Genomic DNA, 17,138 nt, shown 5'->3' with positions numbered 1-17,138 from the left:
AACTGTTCACACTTTTTGTTTTAAATGTTTTATATGGGCTTGACAATGTTTAGGAAAAGCCAGTCCAACATTACCAATAAAAGATTAGTATTTAACCCCATATCCCATAATTGACACTGCAAATAAGACATTTAGGATTTATCTTGAAATTCTTACTGAAGTTTGACTTTCTTTTAATCACTGCTAAATCTGCATCAAGTTACGCAAACTTTCTAACAGAAAACTGCCTTTGTGACTAACAATAAATGAACTCCGTTCTTAGTAAGTTAATTTTAAAACATAGATGATCATTCTATCTCCTTAGTTTTGGTTGCCAATGCAAATGAGTCAGAGGATTTGCCTGAGACACTGAGATAATTGTGTAACTCTACAGCGGAAAATGCCATTGGAGAGTACTTGCTGACCTCACAGTTGAAAAAAACTATTTAAAAGATGTGGAAACCAGATGTTTCAGTCACATTTCAGCTGCTGCTCTGAGAATTTATTGTGAGCAGCCTCTAACAGGCTGTTGCTTTGCTACAACTGACGATATGATCATCTTAATTTACTTATTTCTCTTGCTATGGGAAGAGGCTCAAGGATGGGGATTCAAGGATGGAATTTTTCATAACTCCATATGGCTTGGTAAGAAACTTCACTCATGAGCTTCTTGTTGAGAATGTCAATTCTTTAAATCATGGAGAAGGAAATTAAAGCAGTAACTTTTTCTATTCTGTACAAGGCTGATGTTCTCAAAGAAAATGCTTAGGAGAGATAGCCTTTGGAATACATATGCTTTTTTTTTCTTAAGTGTTCTTGTCCTCTGAAAAGTAAAAATAGCATTTTATAAAGTGAACTGCTCAGTAGAAAATAGCAGTTAATATTTACATTCAGTATGAAAATATGCTTTTAAACTTTTCAAAGCAGATGTAGTAGCACAGTGAGGAGTATTTCTTTAACCAACTAGAAACACCAATATAGTCTTTTGTTTTTGTCAATGCATTTGCAATCAGATTTCAGAATCATAACAGGTAAATTGGAGTATACAAAAATTTTATAATAATTGCTTCATGTACTCTGAGCTATAGTCTATATGTTAGTTTTTTCAAACATTTTGACTATTTTGACCAAGCCAGCTTGCAATACAGAAAAAAGTGAAAAATGTTTCTCCTTCTGAATGCATTCTTACCACTTTGATTCTTTCTGTTTGTGCTAGCCACATAAATACTTTTCTGACCCTTTTGTTAGACAAGGAAAGTTTCTTTTGTGATTTTGTTTTGTTAAATGTAAGGAATGACATAGGCCAAACAGTGAAGATAAACAATAGATCAAAAAAGGAAAATGCAGAAAACCCAAAACACCCCTTATGTTACAGTATGCTAAACAATGCTTTAATTCTCATGATACAAATTGATATTGCTCTATGTTCATTCTTGTGTTTAATAGTAAAAAAAAAAATTAAATTTCTTGGGGAAAAATGCATAGATTCTTGCATAGAAAAAAGAAATAAAGAGAAGGTGAAATTAACCTAGATTTTGATTTTATGCTTGCTAAACAGCACAGTTGTAGAATATTTTCCCTTTCAGCATGTTTCTCTCTGGTAATAACTGCAACCATGCGGATTTCATTAAAAAGCCTAATTTGTAATGCACAGCCTTGCCACCTATTTTTTTCAGCTTGAGCCAGTGAACTAATTTCATTATGATCCATTTGGCCAAGACAGGATCTGAAATTTAGTAGAGGAATGAGCCCATCTCTTTATTTTTGTTGTATACAGTCAAATGTAGGAAATATGCTCATATTCGTCAGGATTTTTTTTAAATGTCATAAAGCTAGTAATTAAATCCATGCAGATAAACTTTGAAATGTTATCAAACCCTCTAATAATCAAGTAATTTAGAGTTGTCTTTTAAAGTGTCATTGTATGTTACAAAAATATAAACCTGGACAATAGATGTTCTGCCCCAGAGGTAGAGAGAAGCTAATTCAAATGTCTGTTAATGTATGCTATAAATCTGAGGGTCAGGATAATTGCAAATTGCTTCAATCTGGGGCAAATTATTGACCAGCCAGCCTAGCACAGATGTTTGGTTTATAGTTTATAGTTGGTTGGATCAATATAATATTAGAAACCATTTAGGAAGGAAAGATAGTTGGATTAGAAGGGATACATCTGTTAGCAACTATCGAGAACAGGACACTTTAAATCTAGGGTGTCCCATCTTTTGCCTTCCCTGGGCCACATTGGAAGAAGAAGAATTGTCTTGGGCAACTCATAATGTTTTAAGAAATTTTACAAATTTGTGTTGGGCCACATTCAAAGCTGTCCTGGCAGGCCGCAAGTTGGACAAGTTTACTTTAAATTCTCTAGGTTATGGTTCCAATCTGGTAAAATGATAAGGTTGAAGTAAAGGATCCCTAAGGCTTATTTTAACTCTGGTATCATCTAATTTTAAAAATAGTACTTTAAACAAAACAAAAACAAACAACAGTTAAGGACAAGAAATTACAATCATTTTACATGGATCATGAGAATAAAAAATGCACAGATAAGCAATTATTTTTATTGTTGAATCTGAAAAAGAAGGGAAAGGAAGGCGGGATGCGGTGGTTCACACCTGTAATCATAGCACTGTGGGAGGCTGAGGTGGGCAGACTGCTTGAGCCCAGGAATTAAAAAGACCAGCCTGGGCAACACAGAAAAACTCTGTCTCTATAAAAAAAAAAAAAAAAAAAAAAAATACAATTAACTGGGTGTGGTGGTGCATGCCTGTAGTCCTAGCTACTCAGGAGGCTGAAGTGGGACGATCACATGAGCCCAAGAGGCAGACGTTGCAGTGAGCCTGACCTCACCACTGTACTCCAGCCTGGGTGACAGAGTGAGACGTTATCTCATAGAAAAAAAAAAAGGAAAAGTAACATATCTTGAGCTCCTCCTATGGCCCAGAAGCTATCATTATTCCCGTTTGACAAATGAGGAAACTGAGGCTCATCTGGTTATACAACTCCCTGGTAGAAACAGCAGTGGAACCAAAGTCAAAGTCCATTTCTACTGCCATCACTCACTAAAAGAGAAAACATTTATTAAACAAATTTTCAGTTTTTAATAAATGACTATTGACTAGATAAATTAATAAAATATTATTCTTCTGAAAGGTAAAATTGGGATTCATTGTTTGTACAAAGGTCCATCTCAATAGCTCAAAATTCTGAATTGAGAAATATTTTTAATAAAACACCATATTTAAAATTGTCAGGTACATACTCCAAGAGTTCTCTATTTGTTCATATGGCAACATACCGGGAAGTTTGGTGCTGTTAGAGGAACAATGTGGGATGTTAATATTTAATAAATTAAATCAGGCCGGGCGCAGTGGCTCAAGCCTGTAATCCCAGCACTTTGGGAGGCCGAGGCGGGCGGATCACGAGGTCAGGAGATCAAGACCATCCTGGCTAACACGGTGAAACCCCGTCTTTACTAAAAAAATACAAAAAACTAGCCCAGCGAGGTGGCGGGTGCCTGTAGTCCCAGCTACTAGGGAGGCTGAGGCAGGAGAATGGCGTAAACCCGGGAGGCGGAGCTTGCAGTGAGCTGAGATCTGGCCACTGCACTCCAGCCTGGGTGACAGAGCGAGACTCCTTCTCAAAAAAAAAAGAAAAAAATTAAATAAAAAATTATAACATAAACATTTTTTGCTATTTCTGTTATTACGTTATTACTAAACAAGTTTCAGTAGGTATCAAAAGTTTAAGAAAAATTACATAGGGTGAGAGAAGGGAGAGGAACAGAGGTACTGGGTTTAATTCCTGAGTGATGAAATAATCTGTGCAATAAACCCCTGTGACGTGAGTTTACCTATGTAACAAACCTTCACAGGTACCTCTTGAATCTAAAATAAAAGATTTTTAAAAAATGAAACTTTACTGGGAGGAAAACTTAAAATTATTATTTTTTAAAACTGTTAATTCTTTTGTTTTGTTTTGTTTTTTGAGACAGAGTCTTGCTCTGTCGCCCAGGCTGGGGTGTTGTGGCATGATCTCTGCTCGCTGCAACTCTGCCTCCCTGGTTCAAGCCATTCTCCTGCCTCAGCCTTCTGAGTAGCTGGGACTACAAGCGTGCACCACCACACCCGGCTAATTTTTTGTATTTTTAATAGAGACGGGGTTTCACCATGTTGGCCAGGCTGGTCTGGAACTTCTGACCTCAAGTGATCCACCCATCTCAGCCTCCCAAAGTGCTGGAACTACAGGCATGAGCCACCACGCCTGGCCAAATCTCCATTAATTTTTTCTGTAAACATCACATTTTAATTTTGAAATAAAATATAAAGAAAATCAGTTTGAGAAAACTTTGTATACATTAATTTCTACAAAATTTGTTTTCAAATACAGGTCTTTTAATCTGTATACCTACGAAATATAATTTTTAACATTTTTAATGATTAACAACAACCTCTATTATAATACACAAGTAAGTTAAACACCTCCTGTATCTACCAAAAGCTTTGGTATTCCTCTATTTCAAGATACAGAAATTCAGAATATTCACTAAAGAAATTCAGAATATTCACTAGTGTCCAAGTTCATTGAGGATAGAACCTGACCCACAGCACCTAGCAAAATACTCCGTGGTATAATACTCAAAGTAACTAAATTGAAAACTAGTGAAAGTTTAATGAGGCTTTGCATATGAAGGACACCGGGCAGCAGGTACCTTTCAATGGAGAAACAACCTGACTGATGGTCCCGGTATTCTCTGACCTCCAGCATCAGATTGACTAAGGTCCTCTGTGTGTGAGTAACGGGAGTTACTATGTAATGTATAAGAGCAAGATCCTTAGAGTTCAGAAAAACAAGCATCCTCTGTTATTGAACTATGGCAATGTCAACTTCAGTTTGGGGTGGAAAACAAAGAACTATATTTCTAATTCCCCTGGATTCATTTCTTGGTGCCAAGAAATATGTATGTCCTCAATGAAAATGGTCCTAAGGGTGGCTGATTGCGCAGGTCAGGATACAGAGACTTAACCATAATGTCAGACTACGTAGAACTATTAGAGCTAACTACAGAGCTAATGTTATGACTATTGTCCTGGGAATCTTTTCACGTTGTTTCTATGGTAGAAGGCACTCCAAACTCAAAACAATCCGTTTAAACAGTGATCTATTGGAAGACAACTCATGTATGACTTAACACTGCCTAAAATATGTTGGGAAAAATATGTGAACTAAAAAAGACAAATCAGATTAAAAAATTGAGGCATTAACTGGTAGTTAGGTGTGTCCAGTTTTTTCTCTGCTGTGTTTGAATCTGTTTTTCTTTTCCCTAATTCAGTATTTGCTTTGGATCCCTTCAGATCTTTCCTCAGTTTTTATTTGTTTTACTAAATTATTGTTGTTTTTTTTTGAGACATGGTCTCACTCTGTTGCCTAGGCTGGAGTGCAGTGGTGCAATCTCTGCTCACTGCAAGCTCCACCTGCCGGGTTCACACCATTCTCCTGCCTCAGCCTCCTGAGCAGCTGGGACTGCAGGTGCTCACCACCACACCCAGCTAATTTTTTGTATTTTTAGTAGAGACAGGGTTTCACCATGTTAGCCAGGATGGTCTCGATCTCCTGACCTCATGATCTGCCTGCCTCGGCCTCCCAAAGTCCTGGGATTACAGGCACAAGCCACCACGCCCGGCCTAAATTCTTAATTATATTGCATTAGTCAATTAGTCATTCCTCTCAATTGGATATTTTAGCTTATTTTTTTCCATCACTGTGAGCCTACATAATGGATCCATCTTCACTGGTTTCTTTTGCCTTCACCTTTTTTTTCCCCCATTGCTTACCTTGGCAAGTTTTTACATAGCTTAAATCCAAAAGAAAGCCAAAACTTTATCACCTGTGGATAGTGTCGCACTACAATGTTGTATTAAAAACTTTATTTTAGGCTGGGTGCGGCGTCTCATGCCTGTAATCCTAACACTTTGGGAGGCTGAGGCAGGTGGATCACTTGAGGTCAGGGGTTCGAGACTAGCCTGGCCAACATGGTGAAGCCTCGTCTCTACTAAAAATACAAAAATTAGCCAGTTGTGGTGGTACATGCCTGTAATCCCAGCTACTTAGGAGGCTGAGGCAGGAGAATTGCTTGAACCCAAGAGGCAGAGATTGCAGGGAGCACAAATCGTACCAGCCTGGGCAACAGAGTGAGACTCCATCTCACAAAATAAAATACAAAATAAAAAATAAATAAAACTGTATTTCAGGCCATCAGATCAAAACATAATTTAGCCTCAAATTTCTGTTTATGGCCCCAAATTCCACTAAAATTCCCCCTCATTCCTATTTTTCCCCAAAGCTTCCTAACAATGAAAACTTAGCTACCCAAGGCAGCCAACACAGAAAGCTCTTTGGCAGGAACGATAACTGTTGTAATCTTCCAGCTGAGGCCACAGAATTTCCCCTGTTCCGTAAGAAGGAATAACAGTGCTTTTATGACATCATCTGATTTTACAGAACGAGCAGCAGGTGTGTACCACAGAGAAGCACGGTCTGGCAAATACAAGCTCACCTATGCAGAAGCTAAGGCGGTGTGTGAATTTGAAGGCGGCCATCTCGCAACTTATAAGCAGCTAGAGGCAGCCAGAAAAATTGGTAACTAATTTCACAATGATTTTTCTTCTTTTTCATCCTTGGAGGAAAAAAAATCCATCTTTCCTAAACCCTAGTAAGACTTCTTTCTCCAACCCCCTTCTGAGACATCACTAAGCCCCTAGGACATCTCCGCTCTCTGACTTCTCCTATCCATCTGCCTAGAGTTAGCAGAAAGTTTCTAGTGTTCCAGCAACTTATGTGGGGTCTTAACCCAGTGTGATCTAATAAAATAAAAGACAAAAGAAAATGAAAACCTCATTACTTCAATATCATTTAAATTTCTCATTAATTTCAATGCCATTGTTTTCGTTTTTAGTATTGTTCTATCTCTTTGACTTCTGAGTATGAAGGTTGTTAAATGATGCTATAGTACTATATTGAGTCTTACAAGCAAATTTACTTGGTAGAAGAAATATTGAATTTAGTGGCTTTTTTCCCCAGTTGTTTTACATCAAGTGGGAGAATGTATTTGTACTTCAGGATCAAAAGCTATAAGGAAAAGGAGGACAGGCAGGTCGTGAGATAGAAGCAGAAAGAAACTGGGAGATGGTATCAGAAGACCTGGTGAAAATTCCAGTAATCAACTGGTGTTATATGCTTCTTTATACAAAAGTGGATTGCTACCATCTTTCTTGGCCTTTGGGGAGAATGGACCACTCCCATTCAGAACTCCTTTGCTGACTGGATAACGTCCGGCAAAGTTGATACATTACTCAAGAAAAACAAAAAACAGTGTTTTCTCAAATGCCCCATAGCCTCCCGAGATGACTGCTGGTCTATAATCATGGAGTGGCATGGGGCAAAGTAACTGGAATGGTAGAGACAAAGCTCATAGTCTTTACTGTCCATCCTGGACCTCTAGTAAAATTCTTGGGTGGCACTGACAGGCACTAAAACAACCTCTGAGGCTGAGCAAGGGAAACAGGGCTGAGCCTTTATTTCAAATGTATGAGAGAATTTATCTTTATTCAAATCTTTTAAAACATTACTAATATCTGGTAGGGTGCAGTGGTTCACACCTGTAATCCCAGCACTTCGGAAGGCTGAGGCAGGAGGACTGCTTGAGCTCAGGAATTCAAGACCAGCCTAGGCAACATAGCGAAACCTCATCTCTACAAAAAAAAATTAAAAAATTAGCCAGGTGTAGTGATGTACACCTGTGGTCACAGCTACTCTAAAGGCTGAGGTGGGAGGATTTCTTGAGCCCAGGAGGTAGAGGCTGCAGTGAGCTGTGTTCATGCCACTGCACTCTAGCCTGGATTGACAGAGCAAGACCATGTCTCTAAATAAATAAATAGGCCAGGCGTGGTGGTTCACACCTGTAATTCTAGCACTTTGAGAGGCCAAAGTGGGCAGATCACCTGAGGTCAGGGGTTCAAGACCAGCCTGGCCAACATGGAGAAACCCCATCTCTACTAAAAATAAAAAAATTAGCTGGGCATGTTGGCGCATGCCTGTAACCCCAGCTATTCAGGAGGCTGAGGCAGGAGAATTGCTTGAACCCAGGAGGCAGAGGTTGGAGTGAGCTGAGATTGTGCCACTGCACTCCAGTCTGGGTGACAGAGTGACATTCCATCTCAAAAAATAAATAAATAAGATATTAAAAATATCTTAACTGACTCTGAAATAGAAATTAAATTACCACTTGAAAATATTTTTTTCAAAATTGATAATTTCAGAAATTATCTCATGGCATTCGATAAGTCATTTGTGAAAAGCAGCCAGCTCTGAACTTGGATTAGTTTCATATCCACAATAATTTGTAGTCTATTTGCATTTTTTTCAAGTAAGAGGTAGTTTTCTAGTAAAAATCAGAAGTTATATTTCATGTGTATTCACACTTTGTCTAATTAAAGAAACAGTTTTCTCCCTTTTACATGAACTGGATTTGAGCAGTTAAGAAACTTATTGTTGGAAGTGGCTATCTTTGCTAAGACGACTTTTGCTTGGCCAAGACAGTTTACCAGTTTAGTCCATAACTCTTTTTCTTCTTGCAGGATTTCACGTCTGTGCTGCTGGATGGCTGGCTAAGGGCAGAGTTGGATACCCCATTGTGAAGCCAGGGCCCAACTGTGGATTTGGAAAAACTGGCATTATTGATTATGGAGTCCGTCTCAATAGGAGTGAAAGATGGGATGCCTATTGCTACAACCCACATGGTATGTTAAAAATAATAATTTTATGTTTTGCAAAAACAGTTCCATGCTGCTAAGAGGTTGTTAAAAAAGAAATGGCTACTTTTTCCAGAAATAATTAAATTTGGTAATAATAATTACTACTAATAACTATAATTCATAAAGTGCTTATACTATACCAGATATTGAGTTATGTTCCTTCATCTACACTCTAACTTAATATTCACAATAATTCTTCAAGGAGCTATTGTTATACCTATTTTAGAAATCAGGAAATTGAAACTTAGAGAATTAAGTAACCGCAAATCAGGAGTCAATAATGATTAGGCAGATGGGACTGAGAATTCAGATCTTCTCTGTCCCAGGGAACATCCCAGCCATAAAGAAAAGAAAATAAAAGCAGATTAAAACTTGTCGCAGTGAATTAGCTAAAACAATGAAGTGATGCTACCAAATGTTAACTATTCAAAATTGTCCTTTCGATACAAGGGGGAAAAGGAGACAAAGTAAACAAATTCTTTCCCTAATTTCTTTTTGTGTGTATATGCTAGTACTTCCAAACTAAGCAACTCTAATTCTATGGTTTAACAGTTATATACTGTATATACTAGTTATCATTATACAGTATATTTTTATTCATATTTTTTCCATGGTTGCTTACAACTAGGAAATAATGAGAAAATTAACTCATAATTACTATAAAGAATTATTCTTAGGGCATGTTCTTGGAGAAAAGTAGGCTGTTCTTTTGGATATATTTCCCCCAGGACTATGTTACAAAATATTACAGTATGTTACAAAGTCTTCCTGGCATTTAAGATCATAAACATCCTCAGACATGTCCCATTTGGATTTACCCTATAAGAAATTCCATAACACAGTAGGAGAGTTACACAGTGAGGTTTTAGTGTATTATTATAAAATCTATTATTTAATGATATTAACATTTGTAGAACAGTTTCTCATGTCTGTAACTAACCTGTATCTCAAAATTATGTGTAGTCCAGGTAGAAAGATTTTTGCCTACAGCTACAACTAGTCTTAACTGAGACAAAACAGGAATAGTTAACAGTGCATTTATGTAACTTTAACTTTCAAGTTACTTTGACATGCTTTAAGCTTATTTTATCCTATACTCTACAGTACTAATTTAGTCCTATATTTAGTTATGTCAATAATACGTATCTTCCTTTCCTCCCTCCCTCTCTTACATTTTCTTAAATATATTTATGCAGACCACTCTTCTTTTACTCTCAAGAGTAACTATTCTTTTCAAATATATTCTCTGATTCTTCCTTCACTTGGTAAACTTTAGGATCTCTGAGCTTCCATTGGATAATTTCCATAGATTAAACTCTAGAGTCATTGAAGAAGTGCCAGTGAAACGGTCCTTTCAGTATTTCATTGCCCTTTCATAAGAATATAATCCTAAATTATAAATTATTATAAGTTGCTTTCTTTTCTGAGAGAGGCTGAATACACTCTGGGAACATGTGTACAGAATCCTGGGAGATTTGTTTTTACCCAATTCTCAGTGCATTTAGCTCACTTTTGGATTTGGTGGTATGCTGACTATTTAGGATGTGGTTAACTTGAAGAAGCCTTGACTGCCTGAACTAGCACTAGGGGAACAGCTCACTGAAACATCACTGGAATAAAAAAATAATAATGGCTTCAGAAAAATCAAACAATCATTATTGATTAATCAATGTCACCAAGTTAGAGCTGATATTCCAAATAATAGATGAGGCAGTAACTAGATGTAATGTAAAATGTAGATCTAAATAAATATAGCCAAATAGGCAGCCAAATTAGTTCAAGATTTGAATTTTTTCTAATTTATTAATATATACAACAAAGATTGGATAAGCAGAACAGGAGCATAGAAAGGCTGGGGAGCACCTCTTTCTAGACATTAGACACTTACCTTATATGGAATTAAAATTAACCAGGGCTTCTTCCTAGCTTTCCCTCTAGGTCATATTGCAAACCACTGATTCTGATGTAGCGTTTTTGTTTTGTTTTATATGTGTTTGCTTTTCTTATGACAAGTTACAACATTGAAATCTGTTAAATGATGAATGACTTGGAAAAAACAAACCTGAATAACTCTATCAAATCCTAAAATATTAGGATTAGGGTATTAGTTTAAAATCAGTAAAGGCGGTATACAGAATAATTATAAATTATTCCTTTTAAGTGGATTAGAGTGACTTTAAAGTCTCTTGCAATCATGAAATTGCATAATGATTTTCCAAACAGAATTTACGGGATCCATTATTCTAAGTGCTTGTGGCCCCGAAGACATATGGTAACACCACAGGGCAAAGTCCCTACCATCTTGATAGGGCTGTTTGTAATATAAACGTATATATATTTGTCAAAATACATAGACATAAGCCAGGCACTATGGCTCACGCCTGTAATCCCAGCACTTTGGGAAGCTGAGGTGGGTCGATCACCAGAGGTCAGGAGTTCAAGACCAACCTGGCCAACATGGCAAGACCCTATCTCCACTAAAAATACAAAAATTAGCCAGACATGGTGGCTCACGCCTGTAATCCCAGTTACTCAGAAGGCTGAGGCATAAGAATTGCTTGAACAATTGCAGAGGCTACAGTGAGCAGAGATTGTGCCACTGCACTCCAGCCTGGGAAACAGAGCGAAACTCCATTTCAAAAAACAACAACAACAAAAAACAGGTGTGTGCACAAAAGACTTGTCATGATATGCCTTAAAAGATAAAATAAAGCAAAAATTAATTACATTTCAATTGTTTTAATTTTAAAATTTATTTTTATTTTTTTAGAGATGGAGTCTCACTATGTTGCCCAGGTTGGCCTCAAACTCCTAGGCTCATGGGATTCTTCTGCCTCAGCCTCCCAATTAGCTGGGACTAAGGGTGAGCATCACTGCACCTAGCCATTTTTTTCTTACTGTATTTACTTTTTAAAAATTCATGGCTGGGCACAGTGGCACATGTCTATAATCTCAGCACTTTCAGAGGCAGAGGCAGGAGGATCACTTGAGGTCAGGAGTTCAATACCAGCATGGGCAACATAGCAAGACCCATTTCTACAAAAAAACAAAATTACCAGGGCTTGGTGGCACATGCCTGTCATCCCAGCTACTTAGGAGGCTGAAGTGGGAGGATCGCTTAAGCCAAGGAGTTCAAAGCTGCAATGAGCTATGATTGGGTCATTGCACTCCAGCCTGGGTGACAGAGCGAGATCTTGTCTCAAAATATAAAAATAAAAATAAATTCACAAAGAGTCCATGTTCGTTTTAGAGAATTTAGTAACTATTGATGAAAAAATACATTTATTCTTTAGCTAAAAGCATACATAATATACCATAGATGCTGTATACTAAGACATTTAATATTTCATAAAAAGTAATAGATTGCTAAGAAATGTCACTTTTAATAGGGATAATGTTTTCCTAATGCTTTGGGGTTTTACGTTTTTTTCTTCTCATTTCAGCAAAGGAGTGTGGTGGTGTCTTTACAGATCCAAAGCGAATTTTTAAATCTCCAGGCTTCCCAAATGAGTACGAAGATAACCAAGTCTGCTACTGGCACATTAGACTCAAGTATGGTCAGCATATTCACCTGAGTTTTTTAGATTTTGACCTTGAAGATGACCCAGGTTGCTTGGCTGATTATGTTGAAATATATGACAGTTACGATGATGTCCATGGCTTTGTGGGAAGGTACGTGTAGGTCCCCATACAGGAAGTTAAATGAATGTCCAGTATTTTGTTTGATGCTTCTTTAATTTTTCCTCCACCGCCCCTACAATATTGATTTTGGAATAGTTCTACTCTCCTAAAGCACCATATCATTTTTCAACAAAGATTTTTCTTAGCTGGCTGCTACAACATACTTATTAAAGTAGTGAGAGCTGCCTTTTGATTATGGCTAAGTTGTAAGAACTAGTTAGTCTATTTTATAAATACCTCAAGATCTGACTAACAATAGAAGGAAGAAAGATACGTGAGTTGCAAAAATTGTTCAGGTTTTAAGTTCTAATTTCTTACAACCTTAAAATGATTATAGGGCCAGGCATGGTGGCTCACGCCTGTAATCCACACCACTTTGGGAGGCCAAGGCGGGCAGATCACCTGAGGTCAGGAGTTCGAGACCAGCCTGGCCAACATGGCAAAACCCTGTTTTTACTAAAAATACAAAATTAGCTGGGCATGGTGGCGGGCGCCTGTAATCCCAGCTACTCAGGAGGCTGAGGCAGGAGAATCACTTGAACCGGCGAGGTGGAGGTTGCAGTGAGCCAAGATTGCACCACTGCACTCCAGCCTAGGTGACAGAGCGAGACTCTGTCTCAAAAAAAAAAAAAGATTATAAATTCAGTAATTGTTGCCTTTCTTCTTCCTAGAAAGCATTGTGCTAAGTATTATGGATGTAAGGTAAATAAGCAAAGTTTAACCTTTCTCTCTTTAATATTTTCCTTTGACTTTTCAGCATGCTAGAACACAACCTTTTTCTTCATATTCCAAATCTTTAATATACTTTGAATTTTGCGTGTCTTATGATATATTGCAAAATTAAAGAATGTACAATTAGGTATTTTATATACTCAAGTCCCCACCTAATAACCCATATTTTAGACTACCAATTATCAATAGACTATCAGTTTTCAATTCTCTATTATACATGATAGTAATTTAATGGGAAAAAAATGGTAGTGGGGACAATTTAAAATGACAGACTCAATCGCTTTTATGTCGATTTTGGACGTGTAACTTAAATACAAAGAAAACCAAAGGCATTTCTTGCAAAAACGAATACCTTTTGAAGGGAAAGTATTTTTCGTTTTGTTTTCTTCTTTCTAAATTTTTTTTTTTTTTTTTTTTTTTTTTTTTTGAGACGGAGTCTCACTCTGTCACCAGGCTGGAGTGCAGTAGCACAATCTTGGCTCACTGCAACCTCTGCCTCCCGAATTCCAGTAATTCTCCTGCCCCAGCCTCCCGAGTAGCTGGGATTACAGGTGCCTATCACCACGCCTGGCTAATTTTTGTATTTTTAGTAGAGGTGGGGTTTCACCATGTTGGCCAGTTTGGTCTCAAACTCCTGACTTTAGGTGATCCACCAGCCTCGGCCTCCCAAAGTGCTGGGATTACAGGTGTGAGCCACCGCACCAGGCCTTGTTTTCTTCTTTAGCTGACAGACTACTGCTGTAGAGAAAAGATAGTTTATAAAAATAGTTTGATGAAGACACAAAGTAGAGTTGGGGGAATTAAGAACAAAGTCCAGGTGGGCACACCTGTAGTCCCAGCTACTTTGAAAGCTGAGGCAGGAGGAGCACTTGAGCCCAGCAGTTCTGGGTTAGAGTGCACTATGTTGATGGGGTGTCCACACTAAGAGCAGCATCAATATGATGACCTCTCAGGAGTAGGGGACCACCAGGTTGCCTAAGAAGGGATGAACCTGCCCAGGTCAGAAACAAGCAGATTAAAACTCCCGTGTTGAGAAGTGGGAAGGGGCCTATGAATAAACACTGTATTTCAGCCTGGGCAATACAGCAAGATCCTATCTTATATAAAATTATAAACTACTGTTTTTAGGAAGTTTGAACAGACTAATTTGTTATTTTTTGAATTTATATTATATAATTTACCTTTTAGGTAAATTTAGACTTTTCCTCTTGAATAAATTACATATTTAGAAACCTATAAAACTCTTACCTTTTATATGTGTAAGAGGGTTTCTTTCAAGTCATGATTCAGATAAAATCAAATCCTTTTATACCTATAAGGTTCAAAATAATTTTTCCAGATTTAAATCAGTCTATCCTAGAATTCAAAATATTAATATCACCAACCATATGCCCATTCTTCTATAACTGTGAAGAAAACTTTATAAAATTAATTAGAAATAAATTTTTAAGGCTGGACACAGTGGCTTATGCCTGTAATCCTAGCACTTTGGGAGGCCGAGGCAGGCGGATCACCTGAGGTCGGGAGTTTGAGACCACACTGGCCAACATGGAGAAACCCCATCTCTACCAAAAATACAAAAAATTAGCCAGGAGTGGTGGTGGGTGCCTATAATCTCAGCTACTTGGGAGGCTGAGGCAGGAGAATCGCTTTAACCCAGGAGGCAGAGGTTGCAGTGAGCTGAGATGGTACCATTGTACTCCAGCCTGGGCTATAGACCGAGACTCCGTCTCAGAAAAAAGAAACAAAATTTTAATTTTTCCAAGTAGATTCAAATGATTTACTGTGCAAAATTTTCTAGTTACACAGAGTAAAACTGCCACGTATGTTTCCTTTAAAATCTCATTGGCTGGGTGCGGTGGCTCATGCCTATAATCCCAACACTTTAAGAGGCTGAGGTGGGAGGATCACCTGAAGTCAGGAGTTGAAGATGAGCCTGGCCAACATGGTGAAACCCCATCTTTACTAAAAGTACAAAAATTAGCCAGGTTTGGTGGTGCATACCTGTAATCTCAGTTACTCAGGAGGCTGAGGCAGGAGAATCACTTGAACCCAGGAGGAAGAGGTTGCAGTGAGCCGAGAACGCACCACTGCACTCCAGCCTGAGCGACAGAGCAAGACTCTGTCTAAATAAAATAAAATAAAATCTCATAAATATTGTAAGAAGATTATTTCAAATAACAAACTTTAACTCCTATTCTCCCTTACAAATCCAGGTAAAATAACAATAGAAATTTCAAAAATTATGGAACAATGAGCTATTACTTAGAGGCTTAATTATTGGTAAGAGCCACTGTACTAGCTGTATAATAATCAAATTTGTGTGACATCTCTTTTCTAAAAATTCCTTTTCAGATACTGTGGAGATGAGCTTCCAGATGACATCATCAGTACAGGTAAGGTTCTAAATTGAGGACCAAAACTATGATTTGTTTTTTACAGTGTCCCTGAAAGAGAAGGAACACTGTAAATAGTAAATAGCAGTTATTATTCACTTTTTAAAGTTGAAAGAACCAAGACCAGATGCAGCTTGCTAGCTTACAAAGTGAAAAAAAAATTACTTATACTTAAAGATTTATGCCAACTGCCTGCACTAAAAAATGTGTAGACTCTTGTTCTTTGCAGAAAATGTAATGCATCTGAGAGTCTTGAATCTGCAAATCCACAAATATCGCTGTAGTTTATGATTTCCATAAATGTGTTAATAAAATGGCTGAAATTTTTCATTGATAAAGGGTTGAAGTAATTTATAACGTCATTAAAAATCTTTGTCACTAAAACAATCTTACACCATATTCATTACATTTTTATCTCAGTACAGTATTCTCCAGAGAATGTTTCAAATAACAAAGTTCTGTGAGATTTAAATAGATGTTACATGAGAAGAGGGCTCTAAGGTCAAATAAATTTGGAGAACATTGGGTTAAACAATATTAAACAGGTTTCTTTACTGGAAGACAGCAGGGATCTTTTAATATGCTAATCATGCATAGTAAATCTGGAAAGACCAGATATAATAGGCAGTGCTTTCCAAATATTGCCCCCTCATTATTTTCTGTGACTTTATTCCAAGAAATATACCTCAAGAAATGCCCTGTAGTCGCATAAATTTATCTTAATATGCAATATCACTCTTTAATTTATCCCATACTGCTATTTTCTGCCTAAAACGTTTCTTTCTTACATGTATTCAATATTTTATTTCCATCACCAGCACCAGCAGCTGGCATTTTTATGTGCTCTATTTTCTCCCAAGTCATAAAATTATCACAATACTTCTGCAACTATAAACCATAAAACTACACTGAGTTGCAATTTCTGAGTACTCAGATACTACTAGTTAACTTACTCCCACACCCCAGCTTTTCAGTGACTCAATTCTAATTTATTCGTCATAACTGTAAGAGATGGAACTTCCTGCTGTTATTGAATGATTGATGCTTAAACCTTGTTAGTTTATTATTCTGTTACAAACTCCCTTAAGAAAGATAACCTATTAAATTAAACCATTTACTTATCTCTCATTCCTTTCTTGAAAATATATTTTATATTAACAGACAGTTGAAAGAAAACATCTTATTGCTGTACGAGGTAGTTGGGGGATGAGAATCCTACTAAACAAAGAAGTTAAAAAGAAGTCTAGGCTGGGTGCGGTGGCTCACGACTGTAATCCCAGCACTTTGGGAGGCGGAGGCAGGTGGATCACCTGAGGTCAAGAGCTCGAGACCAGCCTGACCAACATGGAGAAACCATGTCTCTAGTAGAAATACAAAATTAGCTGGGTGTGGAGGCGCATGCCTGTAATCCCAGCCACTTGGGAGGCTGAGGCAGGAGAATTGCTTGAACTCGGGAGGCAGAGGTTGTGGTGAGCCGAGATCGCGCCATTGCATTCCAGCCTGGGCAGCAAGAGCAAAACTGTCTCAAAAAAAA

General features: G+C 37.6%; 1 protein-coding gene across 1 annotated transcript; it reads left to right on the top strand.

Moving 5' to 3' along the window:
* The first annotated feature begins 458 nt into the window (after nt 1–458).
* TNFAIP6 (TNF alpha induced protein 6) lies at nt 459–15,636 on the top strand. The gene is made up of 5 exons (XM_017866069.1): nt 459–624; nt 6,484–6,621; nt 8,619–8,780; nt 12,239–12,467; nt 15,564–15,636. Exons 1-5 carry the CDS (start codon nt 531–533, stop codon nt 15,619–15,621), a joined length of 681 nt encoding a protein of 226 aa, XP_017721558.1. The 5' UTR covers nt 459–530; the 3' UTR covers nt 15,622–15,636.
* Nucleotides 15,637–17,138: the final 1,502 nt, after the last annotated feature.

This window comes from Rhinopithecus bieti, unplaced genomic scaffold, assembly GCF_001698545.2.
Source record: "Rhinopithecus bieti isolate Rb0 unplaced genomic scaffold, ASM169854v2 scaffold_81617, whole genome shotgun sequence".
Lineage (NCBI taxonomy): Eukaryota > Metazoa > Chordata > Mammalia > Primates > Cercopithecidae > Rhinopithecus > Rhinopithecus bieti.
This window is presented reverse-complemented; position numbering and strand designations above follow the sequence as displayed.